At 48.7% G+C, this 21,526-nt stretch overlaps 1 protein-coding gene across 1 annotated transcript; it reads left to right on the top strand.

The window, feature by feature from the left end:
* Positions 1 to 2,561: 2,561 nt before the first annotated feature.
* On the top strand, positions 2,562 to 4,883 carry LOC141059039 (uncharacterized). Its single transcript, XM_073555287.1, has 2 exons — positions 2,562 to 2,981; positions 3,092 to 4,883. Exon 2 carries the CDS (start codon positions 3,327 to 3,329, stop codon positions 4,509 to 4,511), a length of 1,185 nt encoding a protein of 394 aa, XP_073411388.1. The 5' UTR covers positions 2,562 to 2,981; positions 3,092 to 3,326; the 3' UTR covers positions 4,512 to 4,883.
* The last annotated feature ends 16,643 nt before the right edge of the window (positions 4,884 to 21,526 follow it).

Genomic DNA, 21,526 nt, shown 5'->3' with positions numbered 1-21,526 from the left:
TCCCAAAACCCTGTCTGATGACAAATGCACATATAGCAGGATGCAGCAGGCCTCCACTGGTAAAGGCAAGGAGCAGCACAGGTGCAAACTACTGATAAAACAACCACCCACCCACCTGCCAGACCATGGAGGGGTTGGCTGTCTAGTAGAAAAAATGCATAGGACGCTAGTCACACAGGTAAGGCTGGTTTCACATTTGCGTTTTTTAGCGCTGGAAAAAAACGCATACGTGCGCATGCGATTTTTCCCCTATATTTAACATGGGTGCGCATACATGCGCGCTTGTAAGCGCATGTATGCGATTTTCATGCGCTGCGTTTTTTTGGGGTGTGCGTTGGTATTTTCCAGACGCTGCATGTTGCATTTTTTGGCCCTGGAAAAAAGCGCATGCGCACGTATGCGCACGTTTTGCGCTAAAAATGGCCATTATAGCCTATGGATGCGCATACGTGCGCACTGGCATGCGCAGGTATGCGATTTTTTAGCGCTGCGTTTTTTGGGTGGTGTCCACTTTTTATCCTAGTTAGAATCTTCTAAAGTCAAAAAAAAAAGGTCTATATAAAGGAGGTGCCTGCCAAAACTCTGCCACTACTACACTGAGAGATTGAAGAGCAGACAGTCAACCAAGAACCCATTATATCAGCGAAGAATGTGAGTATATTACATTATATGCCTGTCCTTTTAAATTATGTATGTACTAATGATTTTTATTATTTTTACATGCAGTATGTCTTCAGAATCCGAGTATTCCCCATCGCGGCAGGAATTGGCGCAAGCAGACCGTGAGGTGATTATTTTCGTGCATCTGGTAAGTATATCTGCTGCTTCTCCAAATCTCTTACGTTTTTTTCAACTTTCTTAAGACATCGTCATCATCATCTGCGGACGGCACTAGTGAGGGCGAAGAGCAGGAGCAGCGAAGCCAAGTCCCGGTGGTGATACGGAATGTAAGTATCAAATGATTTGTAATGTTCTTTATTTTTTATCTTCTATTTTTACTCATTTTTTTGTTTCTTTTTTTGTAACTTTTTATTCAATTTAAATTTGATTATTCTAATGAATGTGTTTTGTCTAGGTTCCACAACGGGATGAAGACGTCTACCTGGATAATGAGCAGCTCATCAGCCTGGTCCAGGAGCGTTCGCCGTTGTGGGACAGCCGTGACCGGCTGTACAAGGACAATGTGGTGACCCGGCGGCTATGGAATGAGGTGGCCGCAGCGTTGATGGATGGCTGGGACAGCGCCACAGCATCCTCCAAAAAGGCGTTTAGTGAGTATTTCCCTGCTCTGTATTGTGCCGCAGTGACTGTTGTCCTTGACGGCACTGTTGGGTTTCGTGCTAGGCGTATTCTAGCAGGAAAACCAACAGTGTCATCGGGGTCTACAGTGACTGCTTTGAGTATTGTATTGCTACATTGTGCCGCAGTGACTGTTATCCTTGACGGCACTGTTGGGTTTCGTGCTAGGCGTATTCTAGCAGGAAACCCAACAGTGTCATCGGTGTCTACAGTGACTGCTTTGAGTATTGTATTGCTACATTGTGCCGCAGTGACTGTTGTCCTTGACGGCACTGTTGGGTTTCGTGCTAGGCGTATTCTAGCAGGAAACCCAACAGTTTCATCGGGGTCTACAGTGACTGCTTTGAGTATTGTATTGCTACATTGTGCCGCAGTGACTGTTGTCCTTGACGGCACTGTTGGGTTTCGTGCTAGGCGTATTCTAGCAGGAAACCCAACATTTTCATCGGGGTCTACAGTGACTGCTTTGAGTATTGTATTGCTACATTGTGCCGCAGTGACTGTTGTCCTTGACGGCACTGTTGGGTTTCGTGCTAGGCGTATTCTAGCAGGAAACCCAACAGTGTCATCGGTGTCTACAGTGACTGCTTTGAGTATTGTATTGCTACATTGTGCCGCAGTGACTGTTGTCCTTGACGGCACTGTTGGGTTTCGTGCTAGGCGTATTCTAGCAGGAAACCCAACATTTTCATCGGGGTCTACAGTGACTGCTTTGAGTATTGTATTGCTACATTGTGCCGCAGTGACTGTTGTCCTTGACGGCACTGTTGGGTTTCGTGCTAGGCGTATTCTAGCAGGAAACCCAACATTTTCATCGGGGTCTACAGTGACTGCTTTGAGTATTGTATTGCTACATTGTGCCGCAGTGACTGTTGTCCTTGACGGCACTGTTGGGTTTCGTGCTAGGCGTATTCTAGCAGGAAACCCAACAGTGTCATCGGTGTCTACAGTGACTGCTTTGAGTATTGTATTGCTACATTGTGCCGCAGTGACTGTTGTCCTTGACGGCACTGTTGGGTTTCGTGCTAGGCGTATTCTAGCAGGAAACCCAACAGTTTCATCGGGGTCTACAGTGACTGCTTTGAGTATTGTATTGCTACATTGTGCCGCAGTGACTGTTGTCCTTGACGGCACTGTTGGGTTTCGTGCTAGGCGTATTCTAGCAGGAAACCCAACATTTTCATCGGGGTCTACAGTGACTGCTTTGAGTATTGTATTGCTACATTGTGCCGCAGTGACTGTTGTCCTTGACGGCACTGTTGGGTTTCGTGCTAGGCGTATTCTAGCAGGAAACCCAACAGTGTCATCGGTGTCTACAGTGACTGCTTTGAGTATTGTATTGCTACATTGTGCCGCAGTGACTGTTGTCCTTGACGGCACTGTTGGGTTTCGTGCTAGGCGTATTCTAGCAGGAAACCCAACATTTTCATCGGGGTCTACAGTGACTGCTTTGAGTATTGTATTGCTACATTGTGCCGCAGTGACTCTTGTCCTTGACGGCACTGTTTTTTTTTATCAACAGTGGACAAAGTCCGAACACGTTGGCGTTCGATCAAGGACCGCTTCAACAGTGATGTTCGTGCTGAGGGCCAGGTTCGCAGTGGATCTGCGTCAAGGACCAGAACTAGATACCGTCACTATCATGCGTTGCAGTTCCTAAGACCGGTCCTTGCCACAAGATCGTAAGTATTATACATTTTGGGTTTTTATTTTTATTAATCTGTGTTTTTCTAATCCACAGCTGATGCTTCTTGTAAAGGCATGGTAGTAATGATTTTCCTTTCTTCCACAGCACCTGGAGCAGCACCCTGCAACCTGGCCCTGGAGCGGTCCTTCCTCGGACGTCCTCTGACCCGTCCCAGCCATCCGACAGCCAGGAAGCACCTTGCAGGTCAACCACACACACAGCTGGTGACCAGGAAGCTGGGCCATCAGGTGTTCCCCTGTCCCAGGTCTCTGCCACTGGTTATGCGGGCACTACCCGCCAGCGGCAGAGGGCCTTGGACAGGAATGTCTTGCCCGAGTTTATGCATTTGAGCGAGACATTTAATTCCAGCCTCAAGTCACTGTCCGACAGAGTTGAAAGCGGTTTTGCCCTCATGGAACGTGGTTTTAACCACTTTGAACACCGCTTCAATTCTGTAGAACAGCGCCTTGACCGTCTGGAGGCCGACCTCAACAGACCAGCACACCATTTTTTTAGTAAGATTGAAAAGGGCATGGCGGAACACCTTAGTCCTGATCAACAGCTGAATGTGCTGCAGGCCTGCAACAATGCTTTCTTGCAGGCTATGCAGCATAATCGGTACGGTCAGCAGTCAGTGGTGTCCTTTCCACCTGTGCCACCATTGACTCGCTTCACCTCACTACCGACTTGTGCTGCATACCACTGCACGGACACCTCTATTCAAAGCCAGGACACCCACCGTTACACCACCACAAGTCTGAGTGCAGCTGGTCACTTCACCGACACCACCATGGCAAGCGCTGCTCCTGTCTGGAGCACCACCGCCAATCCCATGCATGCGTGGAGCTCAGCCACCACTAGGCAAACATGGAACAGCCCTGCCACTACAACAACATGTAGTAGCCCTGCCACCACCACTCTGCAAACCTGGGCCATCACTGCCGCCACCAGTCCTCCTGCAAGGATGAGCACTGACAACGAAGAGCAGCAGCAGCCACCTCAGCAGCAGCAGCCACCTCAGCAGCAGCAGCCACCTCAGCATCAGCCGCCACCTCAGCAGCAGCAGCCACCTCAGCAGCAGCCGCCACCTCAGCAGCAGCAGCAACCACCTCAGCAGCAGCAGCCACCTCAGCAGCAGCCGCCACCTCAGCAGCAGCCGCCACCTCAGCAGCAGCCGCCACCTCTGCAGCAGCAGCCGCCACCTCAGCAGCAGCAGCCATACCAGCAGACGGGGGACCTACATTCCATATTTGCCCCTACTTCAAGGCGAAATCAATCAAGGCGGGCATTGGGCCAAAGTCGGTCCAGGCACACAAGCCTACGGCGACATGCCTTTACAACTAATGTAACTGAACAGATTTCCTCTCCTACAAGTGTTCCAAGTTTAATTCCCTTAACTGGACTACCTTCCCCCACAAGTTTTGTTGCCCCTTCCCCTCAAACACCGTCTTCAACTGCAAGTGTTGCATATTCCCTGCACACCCCCAAATTGAAACCATCTGCCCCCAAACGCCGTAAAAAATAATTTTTAGTTTTTTTTTTGTGATAAAAAATAAATTTACATTTGTGGTTCACCATTAATAAGTTTCATTAATGTTGTTTGCGCCGCTCACACACACTGATGGGTAAATACATGTTAAAAACCAACCCAAGGGCTAGTATAGTCATATGTGAAATAACATGGACTAGTATAGTCATTCCAAGGCCTAGTGTAATAACTCTAGTTTTACCAAATAGAATCTGGTTTCATGAAAAACAAACTGTTGAAACTTGTCTAAAAAATAAGTTTCTTTCTAGTTTCACCAGTTTGTTTTTTGTGAAACAAGATGCTAGTTGTTAAAAATCGAGTTATTACAGTAGGCCTTGGTATGACTATACTAGGCCGTGGTATTTCACATATTACTATACTACTAGCCCCAAGGCCTACTATACTCATATTTGAAATACCACGGCCTAGTATAGTCATTCCAAGGCCTAGTGTAATAACTCTAGTTTTACCAAATAGAATCTGGTTTCATGAAAAACAAACTGTTGAAACTTGTCTAAAAAATAAGTTTCTTTCTAGTTTCACCAGTTTGTTTTTTGTGAAACAAGATGCTAGTTGTTAAAAATCGAGTTATTACAGTAGGCCTTGGTATGACTATACTAGGCCGTGGTATTTCACATATTACTATACTACTAGCCCCAAGGCCTACTATACTCATATTTGAAATACCACGGCCTAGTATAGTCATTCCAAGGCCTAGTGTAATAACTCTAGTTTTACCAAATAGAATCTGGTTTCATGAAAAACAAACTGTTGAAACTTGTCTAAAAAATAAGTTTCTTTCTAGTTTCACCAGTTTGTTTTTTGTGAAACAAGATGCTAGTTGTTAAAAATCGAGTTATTACAGTAGGCCTTGGTATGACTATACTAGGCCGTGGTATTTCACATATTACTATACTACTAGCCCCAAGGCCTACTATACTCATATTTGAAATACCACGGCCTAGTATAGTCATTCCAAGGCCTAGTGTAATAACTCTAGTTTTAACAAATAGAATCTGGTTTCATGAAAAACAAATTGTTGAAACTTGTCTAAAAAATAAGTTTCTTTCTAGTTTCACCACTTTGTTTTTTGTGAAACAAGATGCTAGTTGTTAAAAATCTAGTTATTACAGTAGGCCTTGGTATGACTATACTAGGCCGTGGTATTTCACATATTACTATACTACTAGCCCCAAGGCCTACTGTACTCATATTTGAAATACCACGGCCTAGTATAGTCATTCCAAGGCCTAGTGTAATAACTCTAGTTTTACCAACTAGAATCTATTTTCAAACTGTTGAAACTTGTCAAGTTTCACAAAAAGATACTAGTTGGCCAAAATCGAGTAGGCCTTGTTATGACTATACTAGGCCGTGGTATTTCACATATTACTATACTACTAGCCCCAAGGCCTACTATACTCATATTTGAAATACCACGGCCTAGTATAGTCATTCCAAGGCCTAGTGTAATAACTTGTAATGGAGCAGATTACATGAGCAGATTACATTCATCCACTCAATGCTGACTTGTATTCCCCATGGACTTTCATTGGGGTTGGGTTTTGAGGGTTGTGTTTTGAGAAAATCACATACTTTGTTTTAAACTAGTTGCACAATTTTCTCTTGAAAAAAAATGGTTTCCTGATTCATGGCCTGCAGCTTTGCTCATTCCAATATATTTCACGCAGACTAGCAATGCTGCATTTTAACTCGTATGTGTATTTACCTGCCCAGGTGTGTGAACATAACAAAATTCAGTTATACATGGGAAGTTTTTTAATTAATTGGAGTTTAAAAAATATAGTGCACTCAGTAATGGTATCAAATAAGGATTTTTATTACCATAAACAACAACATTACACCATTTCATCTTGCCAGTGCACCCGTCCTACATCAGAAATAAAGTAGGCCGCAAATTTGTCCCTCATTTGGCCAACTTCAACGGATGACCTGAGAGTGTGCTGAGTGAATTCAGGCAATGGGTTAGGAGCATCATCGTCCAGTTCAAAGGTCGGGTGCTCTTTAGCCATCACAAAGTTATGTAGAACCACACAGGCCTTCACCACCTCATCGACTGTTTCAAGTTTAAGATTAATGGCCGTGCCCAGAATTCGCCATCTGGAAACAAGAATCCCAAAAGCACACTCGACAGTTCTTCTGGCCCTGGTCAGCCTGTAATTAAAAATTTTTTTGGTGTGGTCCAAGTCCCGGCTGGAGTAGGGTTTCAGTAAGTTTCCGCACATTTGAAAAGCCTCATCGCCAACCATTACAAAGGGCAGTGGCGGAGCTTCGGTGTGAGGAAGAGGCCGTGGCATAGGGAAATTAAATTGGTTGCCATACAACCTCCGGCCCATGTCTGAGTTTTTAAAAGCCTGCGAGTCATTACCACGGCCAAATGCTCCAATGTCCACTGCTACAAACATACATCCGGCATCCGCAATTGCAATGAGTACTATTGAAAAGTACTTTTTGTAATTATAGTACTCAGATCCCGTTCTTTGGGGTTTGATGATCCGTATGTGTTTCCCATCAACAGCTCCCAAACAGTTGGGAAAATTGCATACTGTCCAGAATTTGTCAGCAATTTCCATCCACTTTTCAGCGGTGGGCAGGGGCATAAATTCTGGGCAAAGAACATTCCAGAGAGCCCGGCAGGTGTCAGCAACAATTCCAGACAAGGTAGAGATTCCAATACGGTACTGGAAGTGTAGTGAGGATAGGGTTTCTCCAGTCGCCAGGAATCTGTGAACAGACAAAGAAGTAAAATTAATATTTATGTATATTATTTTTAAAAACTATAAAAAAAAATATTAGTACATTCACGAAAACTAATTACCCAAGGTTTTGAATACTAAATTTACAAAAAAAAACATCAGACCACACCCCTTTGTTTTTAAAACATACCGTAATGTCACCAGTAGCCGTTCCTCAGGAGGAATCGCACGACGGAGCTGTGTGTCCTGTCTCCGGATGGATTGTTGGACACGAGCAAGCAAATCCATGAAACTTTCGTGGGACATCCGGATATAATCAGTAAATTTCTCCGGGTTTGCACGTAGCTCGCTGTAGAGGGTGTGGTATGCCCCACGGCTCTCCCGGAGTTCAACAATCGGATGTATCCACATACGCCGCCGTCTTCGCTGCCTCTCTCTCTTCCTTTGTTCATGGCAAGCAACTGCATACGCCTGAGCCATCGCGATGTCCAAATCCAAGTTGAAGTGAAAACTCTTCCAGCGCAGATCCATGGTCACGAGAAGAATCAAGCAAATGTGAAGAATACTGTAGACAGGGTCTATATATATTAACATACCACACCCACAATGAAGTCCCATTGGTCTTGTGTGTTGTTGAATGGTTGTTTTTTCTTTTTTGTGGGGTTTTTCAAAAATCTGTAAAAAAACGCAAACGCACAAAAAACGCATACAAACGCGCAAAAACGCTGCGTTTTTTTCCTGCATGCGCATTAAAATGCTGGAAAAAAACGCAGCGTTTGTATGCATTTGTATGCGTTTTTTTAATGCATTTTTTTGCGGGAAAAACGCGCTGCAAAAAAAAGCAAGTGTGAAACTAGCCTAAGTGTGATGCAAAGTGTCTGGCTTGCAACCTATTAATGACGCCCACAGTATTAGCAGGCGGGATGCTCCAGCACTATTATATGCAACACACAGTGACAGACGCCCCAATAGACCAAGCCAACAAAAAGAGGCCCAGCTGCATCCTGCAAAAACTGATATGATAAGTTCAAAAAATTAATGCATACAATGAGTACATTAAATGAGGTATTGGTTAAATAATGTGGACAGCAGAAAGCAGGCTGTGACCACAATGGACACGTCATGAATGCATCCAGTCTATCCATTGGCAGTGCCTTCTTGTTATATCACACCCCCCCAGTCTGTCACCAGTCCCTGACGAAGGTTATAATCAAAACCCGTGTCGGAGACGGCACCACACGCACTACTGAACTACTCTGCAGATATTGTCATTTCTACCTCTGATTACGTTATAACACTTTGTCTTTCCTCTACTAATGTCTCCCATGCAACTACTATGTGGCCTTACTAGCATTCAGATTATACATAGTTTGTTTATGGCAGGTGATTTACTCTGTGGATTATGTAGACTGGAATCTTTCCTATTAACGTATTTTCCGGCGTATAAGATGACTTTTTAACCCCTGAAAATCTGCTTAAAAGTCGGGGGTTGTCTTATACACCGAGAGCATATGGCGGGGGAGTAGGTGGTGTTATCATCCCCTTTTACCTCATTGGTGGCAGCGGTGCGGCGGCTCCTCCTTCAGCAGTGTGGCGGCTCTGTGCTGGGGGTCGTCGGCTCCTGTTTGTCCAGCGTGGGGGCACTGTGCTGGGGGGCGGCTGCGGTGAATCTCTGTCCAGCGTCGAGGCTCCTCCGGCATTTCCCCATAGCCTGGAGGCCCAGGTAGCTCCATTGCTGCGATGGGGTGGCCTCCGGGAAAATGGCCGCCGGAGCCTGCGCGAGCTTAGATTCAGATCTCGTCCCAAGACAGAGAGCCACCACAGCCACCCCCCAGAACAGCACCCTCATGCTAGACAAAGAGGAGCCGCCGCCGACACCCAGTACAGAGCCGGCACACTGCAGATGGAGGAGCCGCCGATCCCCACAGCATAGAGACCCCCAGCACCGCTGCCACCAGTGAGGTAAAAGGGGGATGATAACTCCACTTACATCCTCCCTTCTTCTTCAGGACCACTCCCCCGCCATATGAAGATTGCTCCGCACCCGGCATATAATATGACTGTGACATCGGCGGCCGTGCCCGCCGATGCCCCTTCAGCGGCGGTGCCCGCCGCAGCGTTCCCTCACCTGCGCGCTCCTGTCCACGCGCACTTCCGCTCTGCCCTCCGCCCTGCTGCGGGTACCCGCGCCGGCCTTAGGCCGCACGCGCGCGTTCCCCCGCTCTCTTCCGCTAGTGGGGGGCGTCGCTGAGGGGCGGGCCTGTAGGACGTACTTCCTGGTTCAGGATATATCAGGCGTCCGCCCTATTCAGAGGGCGCCTGGTGATTGTGTGACTTCCCTGCACTCACCGGCCGCATATCTGCTCTAGAGTACCCTGCCTGTCCTTCTGTCTAGGGCTATTTCCCCCTGTGTGCCTTGTGTCCTGCTCCGCTCCCGTCTGCCTGTCTGCCCTGTCCCCTCCGCTCCGACTCTCCTCCTGTGGACTTCTGCCCAGTGCCCTCCGCTATTCCGTCCTGGTACTCTTGTTCTGCCTGCCTGTCCTTCGAGCCGTCCCTCTTGGTACCGGCTGTCGCGGTTCTGCCCCCTGCGGTTCTGCCCCTAACGATCCCTGTACAGGGGTTGGTCTTCACCTGGTGAGCTCGGCCCAGGGGCTCCTGATCCACGACCCAGAGGGTCCACTCTCGGACGTATTTGGCCAGAATCGTCACAGTATCACCAGGCCATGGATCCCGCCGGTGCCGCGGCCGCTACACAGAAGGAACTGCTTTTCCTACGAGAAAATCAGACCCGGATAATGTCCTTCATGAAGTCAATGGACACCCGGCTATCCGCCTTGCAGACCTCAGACCCCGGGCACGCCCCCCTCCTGGCCAGCCTCCAGCAGGAGCTCGCGCAGCAGCGCGACGCTCAATCCCACATCTTAGGTTACATGGCATCCGTGGATGATCGATTGCTTGCTCTGCAATCCTCTGTGGCCGCTACAACTTCCCCCCGGGACGTAGTCTCAGCTCCGTCTCCCCGTCTGGGTAAACCCCCCAGGTACAGCGGAGACCCTAAGTTATGCCGGGGTTTTCTGAATCAGTGCAGACTGCACTTTGAGCTGGCCCCCCTCCAGTATCCTACTGACCGCGCCAAGGTGGCGTTCATTGTGTCCCATCTCGAGGGTGAGGCTCTGTCCTGGGTGAATCCGTTGTGGGAGAGGGATGACCCCGTAGTGTCTAGCATTCAGAATTTCTTGGAAACCTTTCGCAAGGTATTCGATGAACCGGGTCGCTTAGCGTCCACTACGGAGGCCCTTTTTAACCTCCGCCAGGGTTCCCTTTCTGTGGGGCAGTATGCCATCCGCTTTCGGACCCTGTCTTCAGAGTTGGGATGGAACAATGAGGCTCTTGTGGGAGCCTTTTGGAGAGGTCTCTCCAGTAAGATCAAGGATGAGCTTGCCGGGCGAGACACTCCCACCACCCTGGAGGACCTTATTTCTCTGGCCACTCGTATTGATCTACGCTTTCAGGAGCGCGCTCGAGAGGCGGTCGGGGAGAGAAGGTCCTTTAGGCTGTACAAGGCTCCTGTCCCTCGTTTCCCTGCATCTCCTGTTAGTACCGCTCCTGAGCCCATGCAGATTGATCGTGTCAGACTGTCCGAGTAGCGGCGCAGGAAGAGGATGACCAAGGGACTCTGCCTGTACTGCGGAGGGGCCAACCATTTTGTGCGCTCTTGTCCGGAGAAGCCAGAGAGGCCGGGAAATGCCTCCACCTAGGTCAGGTAAGAGAGGACCTCCTAGGTGATCAAAATTCCTCTCTCCCCCTTACCCTTTCAGCTTTGATAATTGCAGGTCGGGAGCGTGGATCTGTGGAGGCGTATGTGGACTCGGGTGCTGCTGGTAATTTCATCCGCCAGGAGGAGGTTGATAAACTCCGGATCCCGGTAAATGTATTGAGGAACCCTCGTGCTATTTCCTCCGTCGATGGTAAACCTCTACCCGGACTCATCACCACGGTTACCGTCGAAGTAGATCTTCAAATCGGAGCACTCCACCTCGAGAGAATAGCCTTTAATGTCCTGCCGCAACTAGCCCATGCTGTTCTTCTTGGGTTACCCTGGCTCAGACGGCACGAGCCGGTGATTGACTGGCGCTCTGGGGAAGTTCTCCGTTGGGGGCACTCCTGCCAGGAGCACTGCCTGCGGGCTCTCATTCGTCCCCGTCCGTGGTCGAAGCCAGCCGACCTTCCGGGCCTTCCCGCACCCTATCACGCGTATGCCGATGTATTCAGCAAGAGGGAGGTGGACTCTTTACCACCTCATCGCTCCTATGACTGCCCTATCGACCTGATCCCCGGAGCCACCCCTCCCAGAGGGAGAACTTATCCTCTATCCCCAGCAGAGACCACGGCTATGACGGAATACATACAGGAGAATCTGGCCAAGGGGTTCATCCGGAAATCCTCGTCCCCTGCGGGCGCGGGTTTCTTCTTCGTTCGGAAGAAAGATGGGTCCCTGCGACCCTGTATTGATTACCGGGGCCTGAACAACATCACTGTTAAAAACCGGTACCCGCTCCCGCTGATTCCAGAACTCTTCGACCGGCTGAGGGGGGCCAGGATCTTCACGAAGTTGGATCTGCGGGGAGCTTACAACTTAATCCGAATCCGAGCAGGGGACGAGTGGAAGACGGCCTTCAATACTCGGGACGGCCATTATGAATACTTGGTCATGCCGTTCGGTCTCTGCAATGCTCCGGCGGTGTTTCAGGAATTCGTAAACGAGGTATTCCGGGACCTACTCTATTCCTGCGTGGTGGTATATTTGGATGATATCCTCGTTTTCTCGGCCGATCTGTCCTCCCATCGGAGAAGTGTACGCATGGTCCTGCAGCGCCTTTGAGAGAATCATCTTTACGCCAAGATTGAGAAGTGCCTCTTCGAGCAAACAGCGTTACCTTTCTTGGGATATATCATCACGGATTCCGGCCTAAAGATGGATCCGGAGAAGCTGTCCGCGGTACTCCAGTGGCCTCGTCCAGTTGGCATAAAGGCCATCCAGCGTTTCCTCAGCTTCGCTAACTATTACCGACAGTTTGTACCCCACTTTTCTACAGTTACCAAGCCCATCACGGTCCTGACCCGTAAGGGGATGAAGTCTAACGGCTGGTCTTCCGAAGCCGAGGACGCCTTCCTTGCCCTGAAACGCTCTTTTGCCTCTGCTCCGATCCTACACCGCCCAGTGGCCAGTAGGCCCTTCATCCTAGAAGTGGATGCCTCCTCCACTGGAGCTGGGGCGGTCCTTTCCCAACAGGCTCCATCCGGACGTCTAGTCCCCTGCGGGTTCTTCTCCAAATCCTTTTCCCCTGCGGAGTGCAACTACTCCATTGGGGACCGGGAATTGTTGGCCATTAAGATGGCGCTGGAGGAATGGCGATATCTGCTCGAAGGGGCAGTGCATCCCTTTACTATCTTCACGGACCACAAGAACTTGGCCTACCTGCAATCCGCCCAGAGACTCAACTCCAGACAAGCCAGGTGGGCCCTGTATTTTTCCCGTTTTGAGTTTAAGCTCCACTTCCGGCCCGGCAGTAAGAACATCAAGGCTGATGCACTTTCCAGGTCCTTGCAGTCACCTGAAAAGGAGGAGGATCCATCATATATTATCGAGCCGGCTAAAGTTATCTCCGTGGCTCCTGTGAGATTCTCTACTCTTCCGCCTGGCAAGACCTTTGTCCCTTTGAACAAGCATCTGGAGGTGCTGCGCTGGGGGCATTCCTCCAAGGTTGCTGGGCACGTTGGGATTAAGAAGACCCTTTTGCTTCTCTCCCGGTATTACTGGTGGCCCTCTCTCCACCAAGACGCAAAGGACTTTGTAGCCTCCTGCAGGACCTGTGCTCAGAACAAGGTTCCGAGGACTCTGCCCTCCGGTCTCCTTCACCCGTTGCCTGTGCCAGAGGCCCCTTGGCAGCAAATCGCAATGGATTTCGTGACTGATCTGCCTCGCTCTGCTGGATGTACTACCATCTTAGTCGTCGCAGACCGCTTCTCCAAGATGGCCCACTTCATTCCCTTGTCCGGACTGCCATCTGCTCCGAAGTTGGCCGAGATCTTTATCCACCAGATCTTCAGACTGCATGGTCTTCCTCTACGAATCGTGACCGATCGAGGGGTCCAGTTTACCTCCCGATTCTGGAGGGCTCTCTGTCGGCTCCTGGGCACGTCTCTCGACTTCTCCTCAGCGTATCATCCGCAAACCAATGGCCAAGTGGAACGGATTAATCAAATTTTGACTACCTACTTACGCCACTTTTCTAATGCCCATCAGGATAATTGGGTCTCACTCCTACCTTGGGCAGAATTCGCTCATAATAATCATCCCAGCGAATCAACGGCCAAGACGCCGTTCTTTGTAGTAACTGGGCTAAGTCCTGGTGTTCCGCTGCCCTTTTCCGCATCGTCTGGAGTTCCTGCAGCAGATACTCTCGCCAAGGAATTTTCGCAAATCTGGAGGGAGACCAGGGAGGCGCTCGAGGTAGCCAGCATTCGAATTAAGAGACACGCAGACAAGAGACGAAGGGATCTACCCCAATACCATCCCGGGGACAAAGTCTGGCTTTCAACCAAACATATCCGCCTAAAAGTCCCTGCTTACAAGTTAAGTCCTCGATACATCAGGCCTTTTGAAGTACTTGGGCGCATTAACGAGGTAGCCTACAAATTGAGGTTGCCGGCATCACTCCGAGTCCCTAACGCCTTCCATGTCTCGCTCCTTAAACCTGTAGTTCTGAATCGGTTCCAACCAACCTCCATGTCCCCTCCTTCGCCAATTTGTTCGGACGATGTCTTTGAAGTATAGGACATCTTGGCCATGAAAAGGGTCAAGGGTAAGACTCTTTTTCTTATCGAAGGGTTTTGGTCCAGAGGAGAGGTCCTGGGAGCCCCGAGAGAATGTCGATGCCCCCCTTATCATGAAAAGATTTCTGGCCAACCTCAGAAGGGGAGGACCTATGGGGGGGGGTACTGTGACATCGGCGGCCGTGCCCGCCGATGCCCCTTCAGCGGCGGTGCCCGCCGCAGCGTTCCCTCACCTGCGCGCTCCTGTCCACGCGCACTTCCGCTCTGCCCTCCGCCCTGCTGTGGGTACCCGCACCGGCCTTAGGCCGCGCGCGCGTTCCCCCGCTCTCTTCCGCTAGTGGGGGGCGTCGCTGAGGGGCGGGCCTGTAGGACGTACTTCCTGGTTCAGGATATATCAGGCGTCCGCCCTATTCAGAGGGCGCCTGGTGATTGTGTGACTTCCCTGCACTCACCGGCCGCATATCTGCTCTAGAGTACCCTGCCTGTCCTTCTGTCTAGGGCTATTTCCCCCTGTGTGCCTTGTGTCCTGCTCCGCTCCCGTCTGCCTGTCTCTGCCCTGTCCCCTCCGCTCCGACTCTCCTCCTGTGAACTTCTGCCCAGTGCCCTCCGCTATTCCGTCCTGGTACTCTTGTTCTGCCTGCCTGTCCTTCGAGCCGTCCCTCTTGGTACCGGCTGTCGCGGTTCTGCCCCCTCCGGTCCTGCCCCTAACGATCCCTGTACAGGGGTCGGTCTTCACCTGGTGAGCTCGGCCCAGGGGCTCCTGATCCACGACCCAGAGGGTCCACTCTCGGACGTATTTGGCCAGAATCATCACAGTGACACAATCGTATAAGAAGATCCCCCGACTTTTAAGAAGATTTACTATTTTAACTGGAAAAGTTGGGTTGTCGTTTTAAACACCTGGTCGTCTTATGCACCGGAAAATATGGTACCCTCTTTGAAGATATATATATATATATATATATATATATATATATACACACACATACTTACTGGATATTTATTCCTTCACCTATATCCTTTCAGCCATACTACTATTTGAAACAGCTATGCTTGATTTATTATTTTATTCTTTACTGATATGTAAGGGTATGTGTACTTACCTGTCCTTTCTCTGTTGATGTTTTTTTCTCATTGTGATTATGTGTGATCTTTAGCAGTTTGATCAAATACAGTTTGTTTCTCACAGGTGATTCAAGTTGTGGATTAGTCTCTTAGGGTTTCTCCCACTGCCCCCTCTTGGGAGATTAATTTATTTACTGAGTTATTACTCTCACCACCTATATCCCTCTGCAATCAAACTGGTTTAAACAGTCATGTTCGATATATTATTTTCTGCTTTTTTGACATTGGAGACAATGTTACTTACCTTAGGTAGTACTACTACCCAGTTATAATAATTTTTAAACAGTGTTTTTTACGTGTTAATATCATTGTGAAGTGTGTGCACCTATCTATTACGGTGCCACTATTGTTCCCACCATATGTTAAATAAAGGTTATTTGTTACACCAGTGTTTCTGATCATTCAGTTTGGCTTCTTTCTCCTTTTCATTCATACCTTTCCAATCAGTCTCTCTGTTATATGAGTCTGGCAGAAATATGTGCACATACTATTGTGAACTAACTATTCACCCCTGTTTACCTTGCCACATACAGCTCTGGCAAAAATTAACAGACCACTTTCAAATGTTCAGTTTGTCTGATTTTTCTCTTTATAGGTATGTTTTTGAGTAAAATTTAAATTGTTCTTTTAGTCTATAAACTTCTGACAACATGTCTCCAAATTTCCAAGCAATAAATTTTGTATTTTTTTTTACAAAGAAAAATGGTCAAAATTAAAAACAGTGCTTTCAGACCTCAAATAATGCAAAGAAAACAAGTTCATAATCATTTGGAAATAACAATACTAATGTTTTAACTCAGGAAGAGTACTGAAATCAATATTTTGTGGAATATCCATGATTTTTAAAAACAGCTTTCATGCGTCTTGGCATGCTTGCCACCAGTCTTTCACGTTGCTCCTGGAGCAAAAATTTAAGCAGTTCTTTGTTTGAAGGCTTGTGACTATCCATTTTCCTCTTGATTACATTCCAGAGGTTTTCAATGGGGTTCAGGTCTGGAGACTGGGCTGCCCATGACAAGATTTTGATGTGGTGGTCTCTAACTTGGTATTATTGAGCTTGGTGATTGGCTGCAGTGATCATGTGAGCTGTAGTCATGATAATCCCACTGCAACTTGTCATCATGGAACAGAACAGTAGTATAGAGGTAACACCGGACACCCTGTTCTCTGTGTTACATCTGATGGTGAAGACGACGGGGCCATGTACCTTGACTTAGCACCTGAATCCACCCTCAGTCTGTACCCTTTCCCCACCCAGGGAAGAGAGGAGTAGTAGAGTACCGTAATACACCAACCAGACTAACAGGGTAATACGAACAGGTCTAGCGAAAAATACAAAACATACAAATATACACACACAAATAGCAGTGGGGAGAATGGGGTTATACCAAAGTAGAATAAGAAAGGGAATTGTCAGACACACTCAAAACCTAGCAACAGTCACAGATAAATCCACCAGCTGCAAACTCTAATAGCCACCACCAACAATCTCCAGCCATGCAGCAAAAGCTATATCTGACAATGAGATATAGGAGATGGGAGCAGCTTACAATGCTCAGCTGAGAGACTAGCTCTCCAGGAGCGCTCAACTGAGCAGATTAATCTATGCACTGCCAAAATAAATTTACACCTTTTATTATACAGATAAAGTGCTTCTAACCAGTGCAGGAGTAGGAGAAATTAGATGCTGCGGTCTTTTGGCTCCTCTCTGTCGCGGTCAACCCGTGACATTGAGTCAATGCTTTGAGTAGAGTTGAGCGAAACAGGTCGGTCAGATTCAAAAATCGCCGACTTTCGCCAAAGTTGGGTTTCGCCAATCGAAAACCCGACCCTAGCGTGAGGTCGACCAAGGGGTCGCCGATCAGCGCACCAAAGTCGCGTTTCAAAAAATGCTTTCAGCGCCTTTTCTCACCCAATGATGTAGGACGCACACTGTGGGTAACGCGATGACATGCGCAGCGGCCAGCACCATCTTAGAGTAGGGCATTGAAGTGATTGGCTGGCTTTGTGTGGCGTCACAGGGGGTATAAAAGACTGTGAACGCCGACCGCCATCTTACTTCTGCCGATCTTACAATAAGGAGATGTGCTGCTGCTGATTCTGAACAGGGAGAGCGTTAGGCAGGGAAGAAGAAAAAAAAACTGCTTCTGCTGATAGCGCTTTTCACTGTACAGTTACTGTGCAGTGAAAGGGGAGGATTTTTGTTGTGTTCAGCAGCGCTGGTAGTGATTAGGCTGCCTTTTAAGGCAACCTGCTAGCTGCATTGCTGTGTGCACACTGCTGTTCAAACTGCATTTTTCAAAGCACTCCAAATTTTATTATTTTGTCCTGGTGAGTTACTGAGCGTTCATTTTTTCACACACCATCTAGCGGTGTATGCTCCTCACACACTACCGTGTACCGGCTGGTATCACGGACAAATAGAAACTATCTGGGTGTGACTCTGGAAGAAAAAGCTGAGGAGTTTGTCCGTTTTTCCACACCTACACCTTAGAGTCGTGTCCATTTTTCAAACAGTTTCGTATATCTGCTGTTTGATTATAGTCACAACTAGACAGAGACAGCGTGTGTCAGTCCGTATACAAATACACGGAGCTTGACAATTTTACATACACACACCGTACAGCGGTGTATGCTCCTCACACACTACCGTGTATTCCGGCTGGTATCAACGACAAATAGAAGCTATCTGGGTGTGACTTTGGAAGAAAAAGCCGAGGAGTTTGTCCATTTTTCCAGACCTACACCTGAGGCCGGGGTCACACTGGCGAGGAATACGGCCAAGTGAGAGGCGCTAAAAGCACGCATTAGACACGGACAAATGATTCTCTATGGGGTCACTCGCACCAGGCATATATTTCTCATCCGTATTCTACGCTCCGTGTCAATCGCAGCATGCTGCGATTGTCAGCATACTACGGCCCTAGTACGCCAATGCAAATCTATGGGTGCGCAAAAAATACGGATTACACATGGACCAGACATGTGACCTGCGAGCAATACGCAGGTCTTTTGGCTGGTGAAAGGAAATGGGCCAATCCATCATCAGGAAGCCTAGACATGCAAATGAGCTCAAAAAGCGCTCCAGATATCCCGGAAGTACGCCTCCACGGAGTACAGCAGCAGCATGGCATCCACTTACATAAATGTGGAGATGTTAATAGTCCTGGTGCAGGAGCGTCCCGACATCTGGGACCAACGCGATGCCAATTATGCAAACTGGGCAAGAAAGGAGGCGTCATGGAGGTGCATTTGTCGCCAGATGTACCATGACTTTGGTGACCGACCACGTGAGAAGCAGCATAAAATTCGTAAGTACAAGGCAAAACATGAGTAACCTTAGCGCACAACAAAAAAGGAATATAGAATCAGCACCCCCCTTCCTGTGCATGTACTTTTTGCCTCATGAGGCCGTTAGATTTGGATGTGACACGTGGATTCACACAGCCATAATTTGGGTTTAGGCCACAAGCTCCTCATCCTCCTGGACAAACCAATTATTAAGTGTAGCTAAAGAGACCCTGTGTATCTTCCCAATTAGATATGCGACCATGGGTAGAAAGCACACCCCAGAAAGCCCCATGCCTAGACTACTGGTAGCAAATGTGACCTATGAAATATGTGAATTTGACAATATTTCCTGTCACATTGCAGTGGAAGATGTGATGAAATGCTGGCGAAACATCCGGGACCAATACCGCCGGGAACGCCAGCAGCGGTCCAGGAGTGGGGATGCGGGATACGTCAAAAGGAAATATATCTATTACGACCGGCTCTCCTTCCTCGCCCCAATTCTGGATCTGAGACCGTAAGTAGATACCTCACACCACATTACACAAATACTTTACAGGGCCAAAAATATTGATGTATTTTTGCCTCTGTTCTATTTCATAACAGAACTCAATCCAACCTTACGGATCGAGGAACGGCCTCAGAGACAGAGCCCGTAATTGATCCTGTAGGGGATGAGGTGGCTGGCCCATCTTCTCCCCCTACAAGAAGGATGGCAGAAGATGAGTCATCACAGGAGAACCCATTGGCTGCCCAACACACAACACCACCAGGATGGTCTGCTGCTGCCCCATCACCCATCCTGGAAGAGCCGGGCAACTTGAGCAGCAGCCCAACTGGCCATATCAGGGGATCCCTACAGGCTGCTGTTACATCCCGGCGAACACGAAGAAGGCGCCAGGTCACTGTTCAAGGACCAATGTGGACACAGGGGTGCTAAATTATTTATCTAGAGTAACTACAGATGATGGGGAGGAGGCCTACTCATGTAGCCTGACCCTTTATCTCCATGCCCTTACCCATGAGGTCAGGCTCCGTATTAGGGGATGTTTTCAGATCCTGCTTGATGCAAGCACCCACCCAATACCCCATATGAGCTTTTCGAATATCTGGAGAAGTGGTAGCTTTCCCCCAGAAATCTAATGCGCATGAGACCATCCACACAGATGCTTGCTCAAGCAGGGTCCGAACATCCTCTAATGCGTGGGCCTACACCTCACCCCCTTCCTCCCCCTACCCAACCTTCCCAACACCAGCAACAGATTTCTGGCTCTAGCCAACCCCACCAATATAGCCACTTAGTCCCACCCAGTGTTGGAGGCTGGTCCCAACCTGGTTGGGGCCGACATGGCTATATTGGTGGGTATGAGCCACGGGCCTACCCGCCCCAACAAGATGCCCCTCAGCAGTATTACTATGGCCACTTCCCCCAACAATCACAGGAGGAAGGTCATTACCAACAGCATGGGCAACAGTATGCACCCACACAGGGCGATGTTGCTCAAAGTAGTCAGCAGCAAGCACAGGCTGCTCCTCCGCCTTCTCCTTCCCCAACATTCCACAATTTATAAGTGGCTTAAAACATGGACTTAGTAAACCCATACTGTATATGACTGTTGTTAATTGTTTTGATGGGAGGAGATGTCCAGTGTGCTTGAACTGGTATTTAAAATCCCAAGGCAAAGTCAAAAAGAGGTTTTATCCAGCAGCAACATGAGCTAAAACAGATACTAATAACTAGAGTTGAGCGAAACGGGTCGAAAAAATTCAAAAGTCGCCGACTTTTGGCAAAGTCGGGTTTCATGAAACGAAACCCGACCCTAGGATGAGGTCGGCCACGAGGTCGGCGACTTACGCGCCAAAGTCGCGTTTCAAAAGTTTGTTTTGCGCTCTTTTTCAGCCAATCAGGATCCACGGACACTGTGGGCAACGTGATGACATAGGCACGGGTCACCACCCTCTTTCAGAAGGGCATGCAAGTGATTGGCTTGCTTTGGTGGGCGTCACAGGGGGTATAAAAGGGCGTGCACGCCGACCGCCATCTTACTTCTGCCGATCTTAGTATAGGGAGAGGTTGCTGCTGATTCTGTAGGGAGAGCATTAGGCAGGGAAGAAGACAAAAAAACTGCTTCTGCTGCTAGCGATTTGGCCTGCACAACACACAAGTCACTGTGTGTGCAGTGCAAGGGGAGGCTATATTGTGGTGTATCAGTGGTGTTGGTTGTTGGGCTGCCTTTTAAGGCTTCCTGACACGCTGGCATTGCTGTTTACCCACTGCTCCGCAAACTGCTTTTTTAAAAGCAATCCAATCTCCCTTATCCTCTCGTCACTTTGGTCACAGGCAGCTGTGCCATCGAGCGTGTCACATAGCGCTCAGATATCAGTGGGCCGCACAACACAATCCACAAGTGTCCACTGTCCACAAGTGTACGCAGAGATTCAAAATCTCCATTATCCTCTCGTCACTTTGGTCACAGGCAGCTGTGCCATCGAGCGTGTCACATAGCGCTCAGATATCAGTGGGCCGCACACAATCCACAAGTGTCCAGTGTCCAAAAGTGTACGCAGAGATTCAAAATCTCCATTATCCTCTCGTCACTTTGGTCACAGGCAGCTGTGCCATCGAGCGTGTCACATAGCGCTCAGATATCAGTGGGCCGCACACAATCCACAAGTGTCCAGTGTCCACAAGTGTATGCAGAGATTCAAAATCTCCATTATCCTCTCGTCACTTTGGTCACAGGCAGCTGTGCCATCGAGCGTGTCACATAGCGCTCAGATATCAGTGGGCCGCACACAATCCACAAGTGTCCAGTGTCCAAAAGTGTACGCAGAGATTCAAAATCTCCATTATCCTCTCGTCACTTTGGTCACAGGCAGCTGTGCCATCGAGCGTGTCACATAGCGCTCAGATATCAGTGGGCCGCACACAATCCACAAGTGTCCAGTGTCCAAAAGTGTACGCAGAGATTCAAAATCTCCATTATCCTCTCGTCACTTTGGTCACAGGCAGCTGTGCCATCGAGCGTGTCACATAGCGCT

The sequence above is a fragment of the Dendrobates tinctorius genome, unplaced genomic scaffold, assembly GCF_039654945.1.
Source record: "Dendrobates tinctorius isolate UK_male_01 unplaced genomic scaffold, ASM3965494v1 ptg000003l, whole genome shotgun sequence".
In the NCBI taxonomy this organism is placed as follows: Eukaryota; Metazoa; Chordata; class Amphibia; order Anura; family Dendrobatidae; genus Dendrobates; species Dendrobates tinctorius.
The sequence above is the reverse complement of the archived record's forward strand: the minus strand, read 5'-3'. Positions and strand labels throughout refer to the sequence as shown.

Excerpts from the sequence above, each read along its gene's own strand:
- LOC141059039 (XM_073555287.1), top strand. The coding sequence starts at position 3,327 with ATGCATTTGAGCGAGACATTTAATTCCAGCCTCAAGTCACTGTCCGAC.